Raw genomic sequence first — 22,534 nt, 5'->3', positions numbered from 1 at the left:
ATTTGAATTTTATATATATATATATAAGCAAAACAAATAAAGTAATACTCAATTTATTTCAAATAAATAATTGTATTTATATAGTAGTTATTTATTTAAATTACCATAAATATAACAAACTACTACTCATAATAATACAAATTGTTATCCAATATTCATTTGAATGAGATGATTTTTTTAGATCATTGCAATTATTTATATAAGCAATAACAATTTAAAAGTGATATAAAAGAAATACAATTATACAATTTATTTGAAGTTTTTTCCAGCAATAACCTACTTATTTAAATGAGTATAAATACTAGTACTACTAATAATGATCAACAATGTTATTCAATTATATAATTTGAAATAGTTATTTTGTTTTAAATCATTTTAATTGTATTTACATAAGCAATAAAATAAAAATATAACTTAAAAAAAAAATATATATATATATATTGTATTTATATACGTTTAAGCAATAACCTACTTATTTAAATGAGTATAAATACTACTACTACTAATAATGATCAACAATGTTATTCAATTATATAATTTGAAATAGTTATTTTTATTTAAATCATTTTAATTGTATTTACATAAGCAATAAAATAAAAATATAACTTTAAAAAATATGTATATAGTATTTATATACGTTTAAGCAATAACCTACTTATTTAAATGAGTATAAATACTACTACTACTAATAATGATCAACAATGTTATTCAATTATATAATTTGAAATAGTTATTTTTATTTAAATCATTTTAATTGTATTTACATAAGCAATAAAATAAAAATATAACTTTAAAAAATATGTATATAGTATTTATATACGTTTAAGCAATAACCTACTTATTTAAATGAGTATAAATACTAGTACTACTAATAATGATCAACAATGTTATTCAATTATATAATTTGAAATAGTTATTTAGTTTAAAATCATTTTAATTGTATTTACATAAGCAATGAAATAAAAATATAACTTTAAAAAATATATATATATATTGTATTTATATACGTTTAAGCAATAACCTACTTATTTAAATGATTATAAACACAACAACTACTACTAATAATGATCAACAATGTTATTCAATTATATAATTTGAAATAATTATTTTGTTTTAAATCATTTTAATTTTATTTACATAAGCAATAAAATAAAAATATAAAACCTTTTTTTTTAAATAAATATATTGTATTTATATACATTCAAGCAATAACCTCGTTATTTAATTGACTTTAAATACAACAACTACTACTAATAATAATGATTAACATTCCTATTCAATTATATCAATACAACATAATTCGTAATTATTTTTACATAAGCAATAAAATAAAAATATCGTATTTATATACATTCAAGCAATAACCTAGTTATTTATTAATTGACTTTAAATACAACAACTACTAATAATAATAATGATTAACATTCCTATTCAATTATATCAATACAACATAATTCGTAATTATTTTTATATAAGCAATAAAAATACACTGACTTTTTTAAATAAATAAATGTATTCATATGCTTTATTTGAAGTTTATAAGCAATAACAGTTATTTAAATGACCATAATAAGTTTTTTGGGGGATTTATATAATGTATTAGAATTTTTAAATCATACCATAAATACTTATTACTACTAATAAGGATCAACATTATATAATTAGAATTAGATATAAAAAAAAAAAAAATCATTTTAATTGTATTTATACAAGCAATAAAAGTTATGTATTTTTAAAATAAAGACATGTATTTAATTTATTAGATTTAAGCATACCATAAATAATTATAAATACAACAACTATTACTAATAATAATGATCAACATGATATAATTTGAATTAGATTTTTTATATATATATATATATATATATATATATATATATATATATAATTTCGATTGTATTTATATAAGCAATAAAAATTGATTTATTTACTTAAATCATTTAAATTTTATTTACATATGCAATAAAATAAAAATATAAAACATTTTTTAAAAATAAATATATTGTATTTATATACATTCAAGCAATAACCTAGTTATTTAATTGACTTTAAATACAACAACTACTACTACTAATAATGATTAACATTCCTATTCAATTATATCAATATAACATAATTCGTAATTATTTTTACATAAGCAATAAAATAAAAATATAAAACATTTTTTTTAAATAAATATATTGTATTTATATACATTCAAGCAATAACCTAGTTATTTGATTGACTTTAAATACAACTATTAATAATAATGATTAACATTCCTATTCAATTATATCAATACAACATAATTCGTAATTATTTTTATATAAGCAATAAAAATACACATTGACTTTTTGAAATAATTACATTTATTCATATGCTTTATTTGAAGTTTATAAGCAATAACAGTTATTTAAATGACTAATAAGTTTTTTGGGGGATTTATATAATGTATTAGAATTTTTAAATCATACCATAAATACTTATTACTACTAATAAGGATCAACATTATATAATTAGAATTAGATATTTAAAAAGAAAAATCATTTTAATTGTATTTATACAAGCAATAAAAGTTATGTATTTTTAAAATAAAGACATGTATTTAATTTATTAGATTTAAGCATACCATAAATAATTATAAATACAACAACTATTACTAATAATAATGATCAACATGATATAATTTGAATTAGATTTTTTATATATATATATATAATTTCGATTGTATTTATATAAGCAATAAAAATTGATTTATTTACTTTTAGATTATTTAAACATTCCATAAATAATTATAAATACAAGTACTACTAATGATAATGATCTACATTATATAATTTGAGTTATATATATTTTTTTGAATAATTATAAATACAATAATAATCAACATTGTGGTTGAAACAACAAAAGCAGTCACATGTCAAAGAAGAAGTGATTATTGGTGTAGCAAAAGTGTTGACCCACCCTCGCTCCGAGTCCCACTCCTCCCCGCTGTTGGGGTACACCACCCAGCTCACGTCAGGACTCTTCAGCGTCGCGGCCGAGGCCAGCAGAGGCTCCGCCCACTCGGGAGGACAGCAGTTGACGCCCACGGCCAGCACCTGCGTCGACCTGCCGGCCACGCGGACGCCGTCGCCGAACGGGCTGCCGTCGGCCACGCGCGCCCCGTCCTGAGGGGCCACAGGAGTCTTGAGGGGCCTGTGTTTGTGTGCGTGCGGGGGGCGTGGCCTTACCTTGCAGGAGAAGGAGAGCCAGGCCTGGCAGTCGGGCGTTTCTCTCAGGAGCTCCACCAGCGCCTGGGCTTCCTTCACACTCGGGATGGTCTCCAACGCCAGCAGGTCCGCTCCCGCCGCCGCCAAACATTCCAGCTGAGGCCGATGCCAGGATTTGAGCTCCTGAGAGGGAACATTGGCAACTTCAACCGGAGTGAGGGACTCAGACCTGCAGTGCATGTGTAGAACGGCGTGGACTCAGAATGGAGCCCTGAGGGACGCCGCAGATTTGTTTTTGTGGCTAAATTCACATTTTAGTCATCTCTGGCCTAACAGCAAATTTAGTTCGAGTAAAAGTCCTCCTGTGATTTAAGCTGTATTGCTTCTTTGTGTTTAACAGATACAAGTCTTTTATGGCCCCCTGCTAAATTCCTAGGGCCCCGCGGAGAGAGCTCTGCTTGGTACTTCCCACTCATCCCAAGAACATAAAACAAGGTCTGTTGTGACGTCAAGATCACTTCTTTGTCTTTTGGTCAAAAGGTTACTCTCGAAATGGGTTTCTTTTGTGATTGATGCTGTATTACTGCCTTTCCCAATGTTAAACCAAAACATTTTTGTTCAAAATCAGTCAGGTTTTACTCATCCTTGTTCCTTCCCTAAAGGCCACTTTAAAGATCTGGGAGGTTTTTTTTGTTGTTGCTCCCTCTCTTTTTTTTCCACAATAATACTGCATGCAATTGCATTTTCTTCAAACTTTGATATTATCGTAATATATATATATATATATATATGTATGTGTGGGAAAAAAATCACAAGACTATTTCATCTCTACAGGCCTGTTTCATGAGGGGGGGTACCCTCAATCATCAGGAGATTTTAATGGGAGCATTCGCATACCATGGTTTATGTAGGGCACAGAGTGGGTGGGTACAGGCTGGTGTAGGGGCGTGGTGATTGGCTCATGTGTTACCTAGGAGGTGTTTCCATCTATGGCGGCATGTTGTTACAATTTCGCTGCGCTTGTTGAGGGATGACAGGTCTGGACGGTAAATAATAAACAGTTTCTCTTTCAAGCATAGGTTGCATCTTTTATTACCACTATTGTAAGGTGTGCTGGATGCAAGAATTTGCCATGTTATTGAATATTCAACATTATTGTCTTTGAGGTCCCAAATGTGTTTGCTGAGTTCTGTGGTATTCCGCAGGTTTTGGTTCCTGAAAGAAGCCTTGTGATTGTTCCATCTGGTTTTGAATTCTCCCTCGGTTAATCCTACATATGTGTCGGATGTGTTAATGTCCTTGCGTATTACCTTAGATTGGTAGACAACTGATGTTTGTAAGCACCCCCCGTTGAGAGGGCAATCAGGTTTCTTTCGACAGTTACATCCTTTGTTGGTTTTGGAGTCGCTCTGTCTGGGGGTCGACGGCTCATTTGCAATTGTTTTGTTGTGGTTTGAGATGATTTGTCGTATATTGTTCATGCAGCTGTAGCTCAATTTAATGTTGTTCTTGTTGAATACTTTTCTTAGGGTGTTGTCTTTTCTGTTCTTTTTTGGCTGGTTTCCTGGCGTGGGTTCATATATATATATATATATATATATTGTCGGAGGCAGATATTTACATATATCCGAATTTTAGTGTTACTTATTTTCTTTCATAGTCATATTTGAAAACAGCTCGTGTTTTCCATTTATTCTCTTTCTGTTTCTCTGCAAGTAAACTGTGTGTGTTAACCTTGAGTTCTTTGGAATGTGTTTTGACTAGCATTTGTTTTGGCTAGAGACAGAGGACTGCCAGGGACTTAAGGGGGGAGAGGGTGTTTCGGGGGGACAGACCATTTTGGGCGGCGCAATAGAATGTTCTATGGTTAGACTGGTCTAAAAAAGTATATTTGCAAAGCTTTGAAAATATACAACAAAATACCTATTCTGTCTCTGGTGGTTTTTCAACTCAGCTTTAAGTGTCGTAAAGAGCTTGGGAGCGAATTGTGACTTGAATTCCCTGGGAGGAACAACTGGTCCAAAACGCAACAATCTATATGGTATAAGTATATTCAATATATTGTAAATAAATACATTGTAAAATATATAATATTATATGTCATACATTACCAAGAAAATATTTTGAAAACAACTTCAAGGCAAGTTATCTATCAAATTGTGCGCTGTAAAAATGACATTTTACTATAAAATTCAGTAAAGGTCTTTACAGCCCAATACTGTAAATGGAAAAATTGATATATAGATGCATGTATATATGTGTATTAGAGATGCGCGGTTTGCGGGCACAACCGCGGAGTCCGCGGATTATCCACGGATCGGGCGGATGAAATTTAAAAAAATTAGATTTTATCCGCGGGTCGGGTCGGGTCGGGCGGTTGAAATAAAAAAAAATTACATTTTAAATAGATTCAGGCGGGTGGCAGTTAAACCAATTCGGTAATATATATACATAGTTAAATGTTGTTACCCACATACGAAAAACGAGCAGGCACCTGCAGCATATGCCACAACAGAAGAAGAAGAAAAAAAGAGATGGACACTTTTACGGAGCGGAGAAGGGACGCCTCGCCGGGGTCTGGGACCGAGGCCCCTTCCCCCGAGAGGGCCCCACCGGGAGCCGTAGCTGAGGCGATCCGCGAGAAGGGCCCGACGCACGTCCAGGGTCACCACCGCGCCCACCGCACCGACACCCCGCCTCGTCCGCCTTCGCCGCGGCCGGCATCACGCGCAGCAGGTAAGCAGCTTACCTGCCCGCCACCCCTGTTGCCGGGGGCGCGTAACAGGGGTCACTCCGCGCGCAGTGCGCTCACGAAAGGGGGGGGGCTCACCCTGGTTGATATAGACAGCAGGACGGTGGCCATGGAAGTCGGAACCCGCTAAGGAGTGTGTAACAACCCACCTGCCGAATCAACTAGCCCTGAAAATGGATGGCGATGGAGCGTCGGGCCCATACCCGGCCGTCGCCGGCAGCGAGACGCGCTTGGAGGTGCGCTCAGCGCGGCTCCCATATGATTGCGCACTGGTGTGCGTCTGGGTCGTGACAGCGTGGCACGCGAATGTCTGTGCTGCATTGGATCAGTCTCCTTTCTTTAACAGGCAAAAGCTTTATAACCTCACTAATGCCTTGCATCGTCTATATTAGATATATAACAACGGGCGGGTGCGGTTCTGATCAAATGTTACATCGGGTGGATGGCGGATGGTTGACGACTTTCTGATGCGGTTGCGGATGAAATAATTGCCTATCCGCGCATCTCTAATGTGTATACACTGTATGTATACATATATATATACACACACACACAAATATATATATATATTTGTGTGTGTGTGTATATTTACATATATACTGTATACATACATTTACATATATATTTATACATATAAATACATACAGTATATACATATACTGTATATACATATGTACATACATATATATGGATGTGTATATATATATACACATATGTACATATACATGTGTGTATATATATATATATATATAAACATATATACACACACATATATATATATATATACACACACACACGTAGTGTTACAAGCAACCCTCGGAGGTCAAACATAACAATGACGTGGCCCTCAATAAAAACCATCCATCCATCCATTTTCTACCGCTTATTCCCTTTGGGGTCGCAGGGGGCGCTGGAGCCTATCTCAGCTACAATCGGGCGGAAGGCGGGGTACACCCTGGACAAGTCGCCACCTCATCGCAGAGCCAACACAGATAGACAGACAACATTCACACTCACATCCACATCCACACACTAGGGCCAATTTAGTGTTGCCAATCAACTTATCCCCAGGTGCATGTCTTTGGAGGTGGGAGGAAGCCGGAGTACCCGGAGGGAACCCACGCAGTCACGGGGAGAACATGCAAACTCCACACAGAAAGATCCCGAGCCCGGGATTGAACCCAAGATTACTCAGGACCTTCGTATTGTGAGGCAGATGCACTAACCCCTCTGCCACCGCGAAGCCCTATAAAAACCAAACTAATGTTATTTGAGATCTCAAATACTTCAAAGATTTTAGCTTTTCTCCGGACGTTTTTGTTTTTTCAACAGGAAAAATCTCAAAACATTCCGCACAACAAACAAAAAAGCAAGAAGTTGTTCTAAGGCAGTGTTTTTCAATCTTTTTTGAGCCAAGGCACACCACCAGCAGACATCATTAAAAAACGAAACTCAGTTGACAGTAAAAAGTCATTTGGATATGACTTTAAAGCATAACCAAGCATGCATCAATATAGCTCTTGTCTCAAAGTAGGTGTACTGTCACCACCTGTCACATCACACCCTGACTTATTTGGACTTTATTGCTGTTTTCCTGTGTGTAGTGTTTTACTTCTTGTCTTGCGCTCCTATTTTGGTGGCTTTTTCTCTTTTTGTTGGTATTTTCCTGTAGCAGTTTCATGTCTTCCTTTGAGCGATATTTCCCGCATCTACTTTGTTTTAGCAATCAAGAATATTTCAGTTGTTTTTAATCCTTCTTTGCGGGGACATTGTTGATTGTCATGTCATGTTCGGATGTACTTTGTCTTTGCTCCACAGTAAGTCTTTGCTGTCGTCCAGCATTCTGTTTTTGTTTACTTTGTAGCCAGTTCAGTTTTAGTTTGGTTCTGCATAGCCTTCCCTAAGCTTCAATGCCTTTTCTTACGGGGCACTCACCTTTTGTTTATTTTTGGTTTAAGCATTAGACACCTTTTTACCTGCACCCTGCCTCCCGCTGTTTCTGACATCTACAAAGCAATTAGCTACCTGCTGCCACCTACTGATATGGAAGAGTATTACACGGTTACTCTGCCGAGCTCTAGACAGCACAGACACTCAACAACAGACTATAAATACTGCTTTGCAAAAAATATTTTTAACCCATTTAGGTGAAATTAGATAATGGTTGAAAAACACTGTTCTAAGGGATGTTTGTCAAAGATAATACCTGAGTGTTTGCGTCTCACCTCAACACTCATGGTCTGCGCGTAGGCACCGGTGTACTCCGAGCCATCATGCAGAGAGGCGCCATAGGGTCCCACTGAGACCGCCACCAGCGGACACGCTCGGCCTCCAGGTGAACACGCGTCCTGGTTAATGCTCAAGTCTCACACGCACGCTCACGCTTCTTACCTCTCAAGGCAGCCTGGGACGCGTAGGCGGCCACCGTCTGTTTGGCGAGGTGAAGGCCGGACGCCAGCAGCTCCCTGGCGGCGTCCGAGCTCACCTCTAAATGTCGGACGAAGCCCGGAATGGTGGCCTGGTAGGTCGCCGTGGTGATCACGTCGGCGCCGCTCAGGAGGAAGCTGCGAGCCAGGTGTCACGTCAAGGTCAGGCACGAGTCAGGAAGTGTTGGCACGCACCTGTGATGGGCGTCGCTAATGGCCTGGGGGTCGCTGTGCAAAAGCCTGGCGCTCCACAGGGGGTCTCCCTGTAGGAACACATCGAATCATTCCACTTATAATAATAATAATAGATTTTAAGCACTTTATATTGAGTAAACAACCTCAAAGTGCTACAGTGTATAAAAAAAATAAAATAAAAAGATAATAAAAATAAATAAAAATAAAATCTAGAATAGCCAAATAGCTAAAACTAGTATGCATATATCTAAAAAAAAGGCTTTTTTAAAAAGAAGGGTTTTTAAGCCTTTTTTAAAAGCATCCACAGTAGAGATGCGCGGATAGGCAATTATTTCATCCGCAACCGCATCAGAACGTCGTCAACCATCCGCCATCCACCCGATGTAACATTTGATCAGAACCGCACCCGCCCGCACCCGCCCGTTGTTATATATCTAATATAGACGATGCAAGGCATTAGTGAGGTTATAAAGCTTTTGCCTGTTAAAGAAAGGAGACTGATCCAATGCAGTACAGACATTCGCGTGCCACGCTGTCACGACCTAGACGCACACCAGTGCGCAATCATATGGGAGCCGCGCTGAGCGCACCTCCAAGCGCGTCTCGCTGCCGGCGACGGCCGGGTATGGGCCCGACGCTCCAGCGCCATCCATTTTCAGGGCTAGTTGATTCGGCAGGTGGGTTGTTACACACTCCTTAGCGGGTTCCGACTTCCATGGCCACCGTCCTGCTGTCTATATCAACCAGGGTGAGCCCCACCCCTTTCGTGAGCGCACTGCGCGCGGAGTGACCCCTGTTACGCGCCCCCGGCAACAGGGGTGGCGGGCAGGTAAGCTGCGCGGGCGGAGCGCGCGGAGTGACCTCTGTTACGAGCCCCAGGCCACGGGGGTGGCGGGCAGGTAAGCTGCTTACCTGCTGCGCGTGACGCCGGCCGCGGCGAAGGCGGACGAGGCGGGGTGTCGGTGCGGTGGGCGCGGTGGTGACCCTGGACGTGCGTCGGGCCCTTCTCGCGGATCACCTCAGCTACGGCTCCCGGTGGGGCCCTCTCGGGGGAAGGGGCCTCGGTCCCGGACCCCGGCGAGGCGTCCCTTCTCCGCTCCGTAAAAGTGTCCATCTCTTTTCTTTTTTCTTCTTCTGTTGTGGCATATGCTGCAGGTGCCTGCTCGTTTTTCGTATGTGGGTAACAACATTTAACTATGTATATATATTTCCCAATTGGTTTAACTGCCACCCGCCTGAATCTATTTAAAATCTAATTTTTTTTTATTTCAACCACCCGACCCGACCCGCGGATAATATCTAATTTTTTTTTATTTCATCCGCCCGATCCGCGGATTATCCGCGGACTCCGCGGTTGTGCCCGCAAACCGCGCATCTCTAATCCACAGTCTGTGGTGCCCTCAGGTGGTCAGGGAGAGCGTTCCACAGACTGGGGCCGGCGGAGCAGAAAGCCCGGTCTCCCATTGTTCGTAGCTTTGTCCTCGGAGGTTGGAGGAGGATATCGCAAGATTAAGGGCGTATCGATCAAATATTTCTTTTTTTTTAATTTTTAGTGGAGAAAAGATTGCTAGCTAAAACTAGTATGCATATATCTAAAAAAATGCTTTTTTTAAAAAAAAAGAAGGGTTTTTAAGCCTTTTTTTTTAAAGCATCCACAGTCTGTGGTGCCCTCAGGTGGTCAGGGAGAGCGTTCCACAGACTGGGGGCGGCGGAGCAGAAAGCCTGGTCTCCCATTGTTCGTAGCTTTGTCCGATATCGCAAGATTGGGGGCGTATCGATCAAATATTTATTTTATTTTTTTATTTTTAGTGGAGAAAAGATTGCATATTTTGCTATGGGGGCGTATCGATCAAATATTTCTTTTATTTTTTGTGGAGAAAAGATTGCATATTTTGCTATCTAAAACCGGTTTTCTTTGACAAAAAAGGCATAAATCACTTGTGTCAAACTCAAGGCCCGGGGGCCAGATGTGGCCCGCCACTTCATTTCTTTTGGCCCTCGAAAGCCTGGAAATAATATGTATCAATTTTCTTACTAAATGTATTCTTTCTTTGTATTTTGGGAGAAAAAAAAAAAGAAAAAAGTACTCCATTTAATCGCAAATTATGTTAACTTAGATATTGTCTAATTATGCAAAAATATATTATCAAACATTAAAAAAAAATTATTTATAGAAATAAATACTAATAATAATGATTTATTATCCATCAAATTGTGCAATGTAAAAGTAGCAATAGATTTCAGGGTCAAATTGGGAAATTTACTGTGGTTTTTAAAGCATTTTTCTCTAAAAAAAAAAAAAAAAACAGTACTTTTTTTACTGTAATAAACTGCAGTGCCGTTTTGGCATTTACAGTAATACGCCAAAAAATATACAGTTGTTGATTTGCGGTGAAAAAACAAAACAAACACAAACTGGCAGCTCAGGTGCCAAAATGTTACTGTAAAATTGCAGTTTTTTTATGTACAGTACAAAAACAAATGTAAATTTTACAGTAAAATTCTGGCTGTGGTGCCCTCAGGTGGTCAGGGAGAGCGTTCCACAGACTGGGAGCGGCGGAGCAGAAAGCCCGGTCTCCCATTGTTCGTAGCTTTGTCCTCGGAGGTTGGAGGAGGATATTGCAAGATTAAGGGGGTATCGATCAAATATTTCTTTTTTTTTTCTTTTTAGTGGAGTAAAGATTGCATATTTTGCTATCTAAAAACGGTTTTCTTTGACAAAAAGGGCATAAATCACTAGTGTCAAACTCAAGGCCCGGGGGCCAGATGTGGCCCGCCACTTCATTTCTTTTGGCCCTCGAAAGCCTGGAAATAATATGTATCAATTTTCTTACTAAATGTATTCTTTCTTTGTATTTTGGGAGAAAAAAGAAAAGAAAAAAGTACTCCATTTAATCGCAAATTATGTTAACTTAGATATTGTCTAATTATGCAAAAATATATTATCAAACATTAAAAAAAAAAAATTAATAAAAAAAAAAAAAGTACTGTTTTTTTTTTTTTTTTTTAGAGAAAAATGCTGTAAAAACCACAGTAAATTTCCCAATTTGACCATGAAATCTATTGCTACTTTTACATTGCACTATTTGATGGATAATAAATCATTATTATTAGTATTTATTAATAGAAATAAATACTAATAATAATGATTTATTATCCATCAAATTGTGCAATGTAAAAGTAGTAGGGCTGCAGCTAACGATTATTTTTCTATCGATTAATCTATAGATTATTTTTTCGATTAATCGGTTAATCTATAGATTATTTTTTTCGATTAATCTATAGATTATTTTTCCTTTTACCGATTATTTTTTTTATTTAAAATGAAGAGGAAAAAATAAATGTAGGCCAGTTTTTTCAAAAGGCATGGCTTTTATTTACAAAAAAAAAAGTATGGCCACTCAGTCAACATTGACAACAACATGACAAAATATTCTGTAACAATGTAAACATTTAAAACTTTTAACATTTAACAAAATTAAAAGTAGCTTATTTGCTTTTTAATGTGCAAATATAAAAGTAAACATCCAAAGCAAATCTTAATATTCTGGAATAGTATAAGCATTTAAAAAGTAAAAGTATTGCTTATTTTGCTTTAAAATGTGCAAAAATAAAGATAAACATCCAATACAAAAAAGTGCAAAACGGAAATATTCTGTAACAAGTGTAAACATTTCAACAAAAGTAAAAGTATTGCTTATTTGCTAAAATGTGCAAAAATAAAAATAAACATCCAATACAAAAAAGTGCAAAACAAAATATTCTGTAACAGTGTAAACATTTCAACAAAAGTAAAAGTATTGCTTATTTTGCTTAATAACACAACAATGATAGTATGATTAAAGTGAAAGTTAATTGTTGGTTTGTACATAGTAGATGTAACTGTTAATGTTGTAAAAGGTATTTGCACAACTAATTAACGTTAGCGTTTGTGACACGTCTTGTGCCGTGGGGTTCTTTCAGGACCGACAGACTGAACGCCAGACGGCTTTGCCAGGTTTACAATCTTTTAATTTTACACAAAGTCTTTTCTCTTCCAACTCTTTTCTCTTTCTTTCCTCGCTTTTCAGCTCCTCTTTCTCGCTCGCTCGTCGTCCCCTGTCTCTTGCGGCGTCGCTCCCGGCGCGCCCCGCCTCGCCGCTCGCTCGCCGCCGCCGCCTCTCCACAGCGTTAAAGAGGAGCGCGTCTTTGTAAACACTGAACAGGCACGCCAAACGCGCCTCTCAGAGCAAACGGTGCTTTAGTTTATGAATTTACAACGCAGATACAAATGACACATTCATGTTTTTGTGTAATAATGACAACGTATACGCACGCGGACGATTGACTTGTTGATGGTGATGGCAAGAACGCTGTCGGGGGTTTTCTTTTCAAATGTTCGTTCATAGCCGTTGTGCTGCTATGATAGGCCATTTCCGCTCGACACAGTGTGCATACAACAACATTATTAGGCCGTTTATTGAAATACTCCCACACTTTTGACGACTTTTGGCGTGCTTTTTTCCCCTCGCTCGCATCGTCTACTTTGCGCTCCGCCATGACAGTAGTGTGACGTAAATATGCGACGCGCCGACGCACAAAAACGGCGTCGACATATTTACGTAACCGATGACGTCGACTACGTCGACGCGTCGTTTCAGCCTTAAAAAGTAGCAATAGATTTCATGGTCAAATTGGGAAATTTACTGTGCTTTTTACAGCATTTTTCTCTAATTAAAAAACAAAACAAAACCGTACTTTTTTTACTGTAATAAACTGCAGTGCCATTTTGGCATTTACAGTAATACGCCAAAAAATATACAGTTGTTGATTTGCGGTGAAAAAACAAAACAAACACAAACTGGCAGCTCAGGTGCCAAAATGTTACTGTAAAATTGCAGTTTTTTTATGTACAGTACCAAAACAAATGTAAATTTTACAGTAAAATTCTGGCCACTGAGCTGCCTTTTTTTTTTTCTGTTTTCTTTTTTTTACCGTAAAAACAGCAGTACTGTTTTTCTATTTACAGTAATATACACTACATTTTAAGGTGAAATTATTGCAACTTACCATATATTTTTTTTACATTTTAGTTTAAAAAATTCTACTAATAAAATGCTTTAAAAAAATTGTGTAATAACAGTGTTCACTGTTAGAAACAGCATTCTGGGGCCAAACATAACTGCGATGTGGCCCTCACTCAAAACGACTCCGACACCTCTGGCATAAATCATAAAAATATGACGAAAACTTTATATCAAGAGACAGATCTGAAGATGATCTCAGCATTCAAAGTACAAAACAAATATTAAAATATGACTTCATTTTAACACTTGTATGGCTGGGGCCCTCAAGGGTCCACAGGAGCTAACATGTTGTTTTTTAATAGAAACAGTCAATACGCTAATAAAGTCACTATGACCTAAAATCGATGTTATGAATTATAAATAATAATAATAATACATTTTATTTAGTATAGCGCTTTTCAAAGCACTCAAAGACGCTTTACAGGATAAAAAATTCCAATATGAAACAGTTTAAAATAATAATATAAAATACAGGAAATATAAAAGCAGTACATAGTAAAATACATAATAATACTTATTGACCTATTTAGGGTGACAATCACCTCACATCAATTGTTTGACCTTTGAATTTTTGTAGGGAAAATATTGCATAGTTTTTGTTTTGAACATAAAAAGGGTTTTCTTTGGCAAAAAGGGCATAAAATATACACAAATAAAAAATATTTTTTTATCAACAAATCGATTTAGGTTGATGTTGAGATTTAATCGTTCAAAGTACAAAAACAAATATTAAAATATGACTTAATTTAACTACTAAACCGTAACTTAAAAGGGTTGGCTGAACTGCTATTAAGGTACGACGCAATCGGCGCCCATGTTAACTACTGAACCGTAACTTAAAAGGGTTGGCTTAACAGCTTTTAATGTATGATGCAATCGGCGCCCATGTTAACTACCAAACCGTAACTTAAAAGGGTTGGCTAAACAGCTATTAATGTACGACGCAATCGGCGCCCATGTTAACTACCGAACCGTAACTCAAAAGTGTTGGCTGAACAGCTATTAAGGTACGACGCAATCGGCGCCCATGTTAACTACTGAACTGTAACTTAAAAGGGTTGGCTGAACAGCTATTAATGTATGAGGCAATCGGCGCCCATGTTAACTACCAAACCGTAACTTAAAAGGGTTGGCTGATCAGCTATTAATGTACGACGCAATTGGCGCCCATGTTAACTACCGAACCGTAACTTAAAAGGGTTGGCTGAACAGCTATTAATGTACGACGCAATCGGCGCCCATGTTAACTACTGAACCGTAACTTAAAAGGGTTAGCTGAACAGCTATTAGGGTATGACGCAATCGGCGCACAGGTTAACTACCGAACCGTAACTTAAAAGGGTTGGCTGAACAGCTATTAAGGTACGACGCAATCGGCACCCATGTTAACTACCGAACCGTAACTTAAAAGGGTTGGCTGAACAGCTATTAAGGTACGACGCAATCGGCGCCCATGTTAACTACCGAACCGTAACTTAAAAGGGTTGGCTGAACAGCTAATAGGGTACTATGCAATCGGCTCCCATTTAACTACTGAACCGTAACTTAAAAGGGTTAGCTGAACAGCTATTAATGTACGACGCAATCGGCGCCCATGTTAACTACTGAACCGTAACTTAAAAGAGTTGGCTGAACAGCTATTAAGGTACGACGCAATCGGCGCCCATGTTAACTACCGAACCGTAACTTAAAAGAGTTCACTGAACAGCTAATAGGGTACGACGCAATCGGCTCCCATGTTAACCTTAAAAGGGTTGGCTGAACAGCTAATAGGGTACGACGCAATCGGCTCCCATTTAACTACTGAACCGTAACTTAAAAGGGTTGGCTTAACAGCTATTAATGTATGACGGAATCGGCGCCCATGTTAACTACCAAACCGTGACTTAAAAAGGTTGGCTGAACAGCTATTAAGGTATGACGCAATCGGCACCCATGTTAACTACCGAACCGTAACTTAAAAGGGTTGGCTAAACAGCTATTAATGTACGATGCAATCGGCGCCCATGTTAACTACCGAACCGTAACTTAAAAGGGTTGGCTGAACAGCTTTTAATGTATGATGCAATCGGCGCCCATGTTAACTACCAAATCGTAACTTAAAAGGGTTGGCTGAACAGCTATTAAGGTATGACGCAATCGGCGCCCATGTTAACTACCGAATCGTAACTTAAAAGGGTTGGCTGATCAGCTATTAATGTACGACGCAATCGGCGCCCATGTTAACTACTGAACCGTAACTTAAAAGGGTTGGCTGAACAGCTATTAATGTATGAGGCAATCGGCGCCCATGTTAACTACCGAACCGTAACTTAAAAGGGTTGGCTAAACAGCTATTAGGGTACGACGCAATCGGCGCCCATGTTGACTACTGAACCGTAACTTAAAAGGGTTGGCTGATCAGCTATTAATGTACGACGCAATCGGCGCCCATGTTAACTACCAAACCGTAACTTAAAAGGGTTGGCTGAACAGCTAATAGGGTACGACGCAATCGGCTCCCATTTAACTACTGAACCGTAACTTAAAAGGGTTGGCTTAACAGCTATTAATGTATGACGCAATCGGTGCCCATGTTAACTACCGAACCGTAACTTAAAAGGGTTGGCTGAACAGCTATTAATGTATGACGCAATCGGCGCCCATGTTAACTACTGAACCGTAACTTAAAAGGGTTGGCTTAACAGCTATTAATGTATGACGCAATCGGCGCCCATGTTAACTACCAAACCGTAACTTAAAAGGGTTGGCTGAACCGCTATTAAGGTATGACGCAATCGGCGCCCATGTTAACTACTGAACCGTAACTTAAAAGCGTTGGCTAAACAGCTATTAGGGTACGACGCAATCGGCGCCCATGTTAACTACTGAACTGTAACTTAAAAGGGTTGGCTTAACAGCTATTAATGTACGACGCAATTGGCGGCCATGTTAACTACTGAACCGTAACTTAAAAGGGTTGGCTGAACAGCTATTAAGGTACGACGCAATCGGCGCCCATGTTAACTACCGAACCGTAACTTAAAAGGGTTCGCTGAACAGCTAATAGGGTACGACGCAATCGGCTCCCATGTTAACTACCGAACCGTAACTTAGAAGGGTTGGCTGAACTGCTATTAAGGTACGACGCAATCGGCACCCATGTTAACTACCCAACCATAACTTAAAAGGGTTGGCTGAACAGCTATTAAGGTACGACTCAATCGGCGCCAATGTTAACTACCGAACCATAACTCAAAAGTGTTGGCTGAACAGCTATTAAGGTACGACGCAATCGGCTCCCATGTTAACTACTCAACCGTAACTTAAAAGGGTTGGCTTAACAGCTTTTAATGTATAATGCAATCGGCGCCCATGTTAACTACCAAACCGTAACTTAAAAGGGTTGGCTGAACAGCTATTAGGGTACGACGCAATCGGCGCACAGGTTAACTACCGAACTGTAACTTAAAAGGGTTGGCTGAACAGCTATTAATGTACGATGCAATCGGCGCCCATGTTAACTACCGAACCGTAACTTAAAAGGGTTGGCTGAACAGCTATTAAGGTACGACGCAATCGGCGCCCATGTTAACTACCAAACCGTAACTTAAAAGGGTTGGCTGAACAGCTAATAGGGTACGACGCAATCGGCTCCCATTTAACTACTGAACCGTAACTTAAAAGGGTTGGCTTAACAGCTATTAATGTATGACGCAATCGGTGCCCATGTTAACTACCAAACCGTAACTTAAAAGGGTTGGCTGAACCGCTATTAAGGTATGACGCAATCGGCGCCCATGTGAACTACCGAACCGTAACTTAAAAGGGTTGGCTGAACAGCTATTAGGGTACGACGCAATTGGCGCCCGTGTTAACTACTGAACCGTAACTTAAAAGGGTTGGCTGAACAGCTATTACTGTATGAGGCAATCGGCGCCCATGTTAACTACCAAACCGTGACTTAAAAAGGTTGGCTGAACAGCTATTAAGATATGACGCAATCGGCGCCCATGTTCACTACCAAACCGTAACTTAAAAGGGTTGGCTGAACAGCTATTAAGGTACGACGCAATTGACGCCCATGTTCACTACCGAACCGTAACTTAAAAGGGTTGGCTGAACAGCTATTAGGGTACGACGCAATTGGCGCCCGTGTTAACTACTGAACCGTAACTTAAAAGGGTTGGCTGAACAGCTATTACTGTATGAGGCAATCGGCGCCCATGTTAACTACCAAACCGTGACTTAAAAAGGTTGGCTGAACAGCTATTAAGATATGACGCAATCGGCGCCCATGTTCACTACCAAACCGTAACTTAAAAGGGTTGGCTGAACAGCTATTAAGGTACGACGCAATTGACGCCCATGTTCACTACCGAACCGTAACTTAAAAGGGTTGGCTGAACAGCTATTAGGGTACGACGCAATTGGCGCCCGTGTTAACTACTGAACCGTAACTTAAAAGGGTTGGCTGAACAGCTATTACTGTATGAGGCAATCGGCGCCCATGTTAACTACCAAACCGTGACTTAAAAAGGTTGGCTGAACAGCTATTAAGATATGACGCAATCGGCGCCCATGTTAACTACCGAACCGTAACTTAAAAGGGTTGGCTGATCAGCTATAAATGTACGACGCAATCGGCGCCCATGTTAACTACTGAACCGTAACTTAAAAGGGTTGGCTGAACAGCTATTAATGTATGAGGCAATCCGCGCCCATGTTAACTACCGAACCGTAACTTAAAAGGGTTGGCTGATCAGCTATTAATGTACGACGCAATCGGCGCCCATGTTAACTACCAAACCGTGACTTAAAAAGGTTGGCTGAACAGCTATTAAGATATGACGCAATCGGCGCCCATGTTAACTACCAAACCGTAACTTAAAAGGGTTGGCTGAACAGCTATTAAGGTATGACGCAATCGGTGCCCATGTTAACTACCAAACCGTAACTTAAAAGGGTTGGCTGAACAGCTATTAAGGTATGACGCAATCGGCGCCCATGTTAACTACCAAACCGTAAATTAAAAGGGTTGGCTGATCAGCTATTAATGTACGACGCAATTGGCGCCCATGTTAACTACCGAACCGTAACTTAAAAGGGTTGGCTGAACAGCTATTAATGTACGACGCAATCGGCGCCCATGTTAACTACTGAACCGTAACTTAAAAGGGTTAGCTGAACAGCTATTAGGGTATGACGCAATCGGCGCACAGGTTAACTACCGAACTGTAACTTAAAAGGGTTGGCTGAACAGCTATTAATATACGATGCAATCGGCGCCCATGTTAACTACCGAACCGTAACTTAAAAGGGTTGGCTGAACTGCTATTAAAGTAATAATCGGCGCCCATGTTAACTGCCGAACCGTAACCTGAAGGAATCAATAAAGTACTATCCATCTATCTTAAAAGGTTTGGCTGAACAGCTATTAGGGTACGACGCAATTGACGCCCATGTTAACTACCGAACTGTAACTTAAAAGGGTTGGCTGAACAGCTATTAGGGTACGACGCAATTGGCGCCCGTGTTAACTACTGAACCACAACGTAAAAGGGTTGGCTGAACAGCTATTAAGGTATGACGCAATCGGCGCCCATGTTAACTACTGATCCGTAACTTGAAAGGGTTGGCTGAACAGCTATTAATGACTAAGGCAGGCCGCCTTTCCACTTATTACAGATAATTCATTAAGGATTAAAGATTCATCCTGGTGTGTGGAAACATTTGGTTCTTCTTAAAAATGTATTATAACTTTTTCACAGATTTTTTACCTGCAACTTCGCACCTTGAGCCTCCAATTGTGTCGCTAGTCCGCCGTCCAAGAGGAGCGCGCCTTCATTGTTTCTCAGACGAGCACGTAAAGTCATGACAAATGATCGGAATAAAGTGAAATAAGGCACTTATTACACTCTTCTTGCAGCTGAGCGCAGAAATGTCACTTAGAAGGCTCGCAGCTTTTATTTTGTAAAGTTTTTGTTCCGGGTTGCGAGGAAGGTTCAGCAGTTGCGTTCAATGCTACTCGAATATTTCGAAATTGTTAGGTCCTCCTCTTCTAGTTTACGCGGGAGTTACCATACTATCATGTTGTTGTGCTCTAGAATGCCAAATTATATATGTTTCTGTATAAATATGCATATTTATTCAGTATAAGTTTTTCCACGCGTTTTCAACGATCCTCCTCAATTTAACTGATCAGCAACGACGTTTGTTTTGATTTTATGATATTAAATCAAATGAATATGATAATTTGTAACATTATTACAACACTCAAATACACTGTACACATGTTCAACGCCATATGATTCAAAACGCATTAACTATCCTCGTACCTTGAACGCCTCTCCTTTTGTAGGTGAGTTACTATGGAAACCAATGTTGCATTCATGTTATAGGAAATCTCAGCTTTATACCTCGTTTTCACACCTCAGACAAATATAATCGTTATAGGGGACATCTAAACACTATAGCGACAATAGAATAAATAAATACAATTCACAGTAAGAACGAGGAGTCAAAACTTACTTCGTTGCGGGCGCCTCTAAATGCAACGCGACGTCTAGGGATTGCTAAAAACCCTTTTTACTCTGTAACCCGAATGCACCACGAGCATAGCCTGGGCTAGCTAATGCTCGCCAAACACAACATCGGGACATGAATACTTTGTCAACGTGAAATAATGGTAAGTTCATGAGAATATATATCTGTAAAAAAACGTCGGTAATGTGGACACTCGGGGAGTTCGTTTCTATACGCCACCAGTTGAACAAATGTATCGAAAGTCAGTCGGTGTTTTAGTAGCAACAAACAATAATTATTAGCCCCACTGACTAGCTAGCAAGCTAGCATAACAATTACTGCGTACAACCTAATGAATTGTTTTCTAACATCTTCAAATAGTTCTATGATTTATAACTCAGCAGGATGCCAAACATCCTGTCCATAGTGTGAGAGTCCAGTCCATAGTGGATCTAACATACTAGTGAGAGTCCAGTCCATAGTGGATCTAACATAATAGTGTGAGAGTCCAGTCCATAGTGGATCTAACATAATAGTGTGAGAGTCCAGTCCATAGTGGATCTAACATAATAGTGAGAGTCCAGTCCATAGTGGATCTCGCATAATAGTGTGAGTGTCCAGTTCATAGTGGATCTAACATAATAGTGAGAGTCCAGTCCAAAGTGGATCTAGCATAATAGTGAGAGTCCAGTCCATAGTGGATCTAACATAATAGTGAGAGTCCAGTCCATAGTGGATCTAACATACTAGTGAGAGTCCAGTCCATAGTGGATCTAACATAATAGTGAGAGTCCAGTCCATAGTGGATCTAACATACTAGTGAGAGTCCAGTCCATAGTGGATCTAACATACTAGTGAGAGTCCAGTCCATAGTGGATCTAACATAATAGTGAGAGTCCAGTCCATAGTGGATCTAACATACTAGTGAGAGTCCAGTCCATAGTGGATCTAACATAATAGTGAGAGTCCAGTCCATAGTCGGTCTAACATAAAAGTGAGAGTCCAGTCCATAGTGGATCTAACATAATAGTGAGAGTCCAGTCCATAGTGGATCTAACATAATAGTGAGAGTCCAGTCCATAGTGGATCTAACATAATAGTGTGAGAGTCCAGTCCATAGTGGATCTAACATAATAGTGAGAGTCCAGTCCATAGTGGATCTAACATAATAGTGTGAGAGTCCAGTCCATAGTGGATCTAACATAATAGTGTGAGAGTCCAGTCCATAGTGGATCTAACATAATAGCGTGAGAGTCCAGTCCAAAGTGGATTTAGCATAATAGTGAGAGTCCAGTCCATAGTGGATCTAATAGAATAGTGAGAGTCCAGTCCATAGTGGATCTAACATAATAGTGAGAGTCCAGTCCATAGTGGATCTAACATAATAGTGTGAGAGTCCAGTCCATAGTGGATCAAACATAATATTATGATAGTCCAGTCCATAGTGGATCTAACATAATAGTGTGAGAGTCCAGTCCATAGTGGATCTAACATAATATTATGAGAGTCCAGTCCATAGTGGATCTAACATAATAGTGTGAGAGTCCAGTCCATAATGGATCTAACGTAATATTATGAGAGTCCAGTCTATAGTGAATCTAACATAATAGTGTGAGAGTCCAGTCCATAGTGGGTCTAACATAATAGTGAGAGTGCAGTCCATAGTGGATCTAACATAATAGTGTGAGAGTCCAGTCCATAGTGGATCTAACATAATAGTGTGAGAGTCCAGTCCATAGTGGACCTAACATAATAGTGAGAGTCCAGTCCACAGTGGGGCCAGCAGGGGGTCATCTTGAGTGGAGACAGGTCAGCAGCGCAGAGACGTCCCCAACTGATGCACAGATGAGTGGTCCACCCCGGGTCCCGACTTTGAACAGCTAGCGGCTTCATCTGTGGTCACCTAATCTGCCCCCCCCCCCCTCTCCACGAAGGAAAGGGGGGCAGAGCAGAAAAGAGACGGCAGATCAACTTGTCTAAAAGGGGGGTCTATTTAAAGGCTAGAGTATACAAATGAGTTTTAAGATGGGACTTAAATGCTTCTACTGAGGTAGCATCTCTAACTGTTACATTCCAGAGTACTGGAGCCCCAATAGAAAACGCTCTATGGCCCGCAGACTTTTTTTTGGGCTCTGGGAATCACTAATAAGCCGGAGTTCTTTGAACACAATCTATTTCTTTGAATACAATCAGCAAGATAGGACCCCCTGCTGGCACCACTATGGACTGGATTCTCACACTATTAACTCGATCCACTCCACGTCCATTGCACCGGTCCCCTCCAAGGTTTCCTATTGTCCCATTGAGTTGACTTTTTCCTTGCCCTGATGTGGGATCTGAGCCGAGGATGTCGTTGTGGCTCGTGCAGCCCTTTGAGACACTTGTGATTTAGGGCTA

At 39.3% G+C, this 22,534-nt stretch overlaps 2 protein-coding genes and 1 long non-coding RNA gene across 4 annotated transcripts in view; 2 read left to right on the top strand and 1 right to left on the bottom strand.

Annotated features, from left to right (window-relative positions):
* The window catches only part of LOC133617970 (homocysteine S-methyltransferase YbgG), a 20,566-nt gene extending 975 nt beyond the window's left edge, over window positions 1-19,591 (bottom strand). For both annotated transcript variants that reach the window (XM_061978404.2, XM_072915133.1), the window contains exons 1-6: window positions 19,393-19,591; window positions 8,568-8,635; window positions 8,338-8,510; window positions 8,172-8,275; window positions 3,216-3,377; window positions 2,947-3,152 (exon numbers count right to left, since the gene is read on the bottom strand). In XM_061978404.2, the coding sequence (XP_061834388.2) occupies window positions 2,947-3,152; window positions 3,216-3,377; window positions 8,172-8,275; window positions 8,338-8,510; window positions 8,568-8,635; window positions 19,393-19,488 (809 nt within the window). In that variant the 5' untranslated portion in view covers window positions 19,489-19,591. The remainder of the gene's footprint in view (window positions 1-2,946; window positions 3,153-3,215; window positions 3,378-8,171; window positions 8,276-8,337; window positions 8,511-8,567; window positions 8,636-19,392) is intronic.
* LOC140679540 (uncharacterized) lies at window positions 3,360-8,469 on the top strand. Its single transcript, XR_012050962.1, has 3 exons — window positions 3,360-3,689; window positions 8,197-8,281; window positions 8,346-8,469. It is a non-coding gene; the product is annotated as an uncharacterized lncRNA (long non-coding RNA).
* Window positions 19,592-20,022: 431 nt separating the features above from the next.
* Window positions 20,023-22,534, top strand: part of nme7 (NME/NM23 family member 7) — a 105,738-nt gene continuing 103,226 nt past the window's right edge. Inside the window, exon 1 of the mRNA XM_061978420.2 lies at window positions 20,023-20,300. Within this exon, the coding sequence (XP_061834404.1) occupies window positions 20,298-20,300 (3 nt within the window). The 5' untranslated portion in view covers window positions 20,023-20,297. The remainder of the gene's footprint in view (window positions 20,301-22,534) is intronic.

This window comes from Nerophis lumbriciformis, linkage group LG18 (genome assembly GCF_033978685.3).
Source record: "Nerophis lumbriciformis linkage group LG18, RoL_Nlum_v2.1, whole genome shotgun sequence".
Taxonomy (NCBI): domain Eukaryota; kingdom Metazoa; phylum Chordata; class Actinopteri; order Syngnathiformes; family Syngnathidae; genus Nerophis; species Nerophis lumbriciformis.
This window is presented reverse-complemented; position numbering and strand designations above follow the sequence as displayed.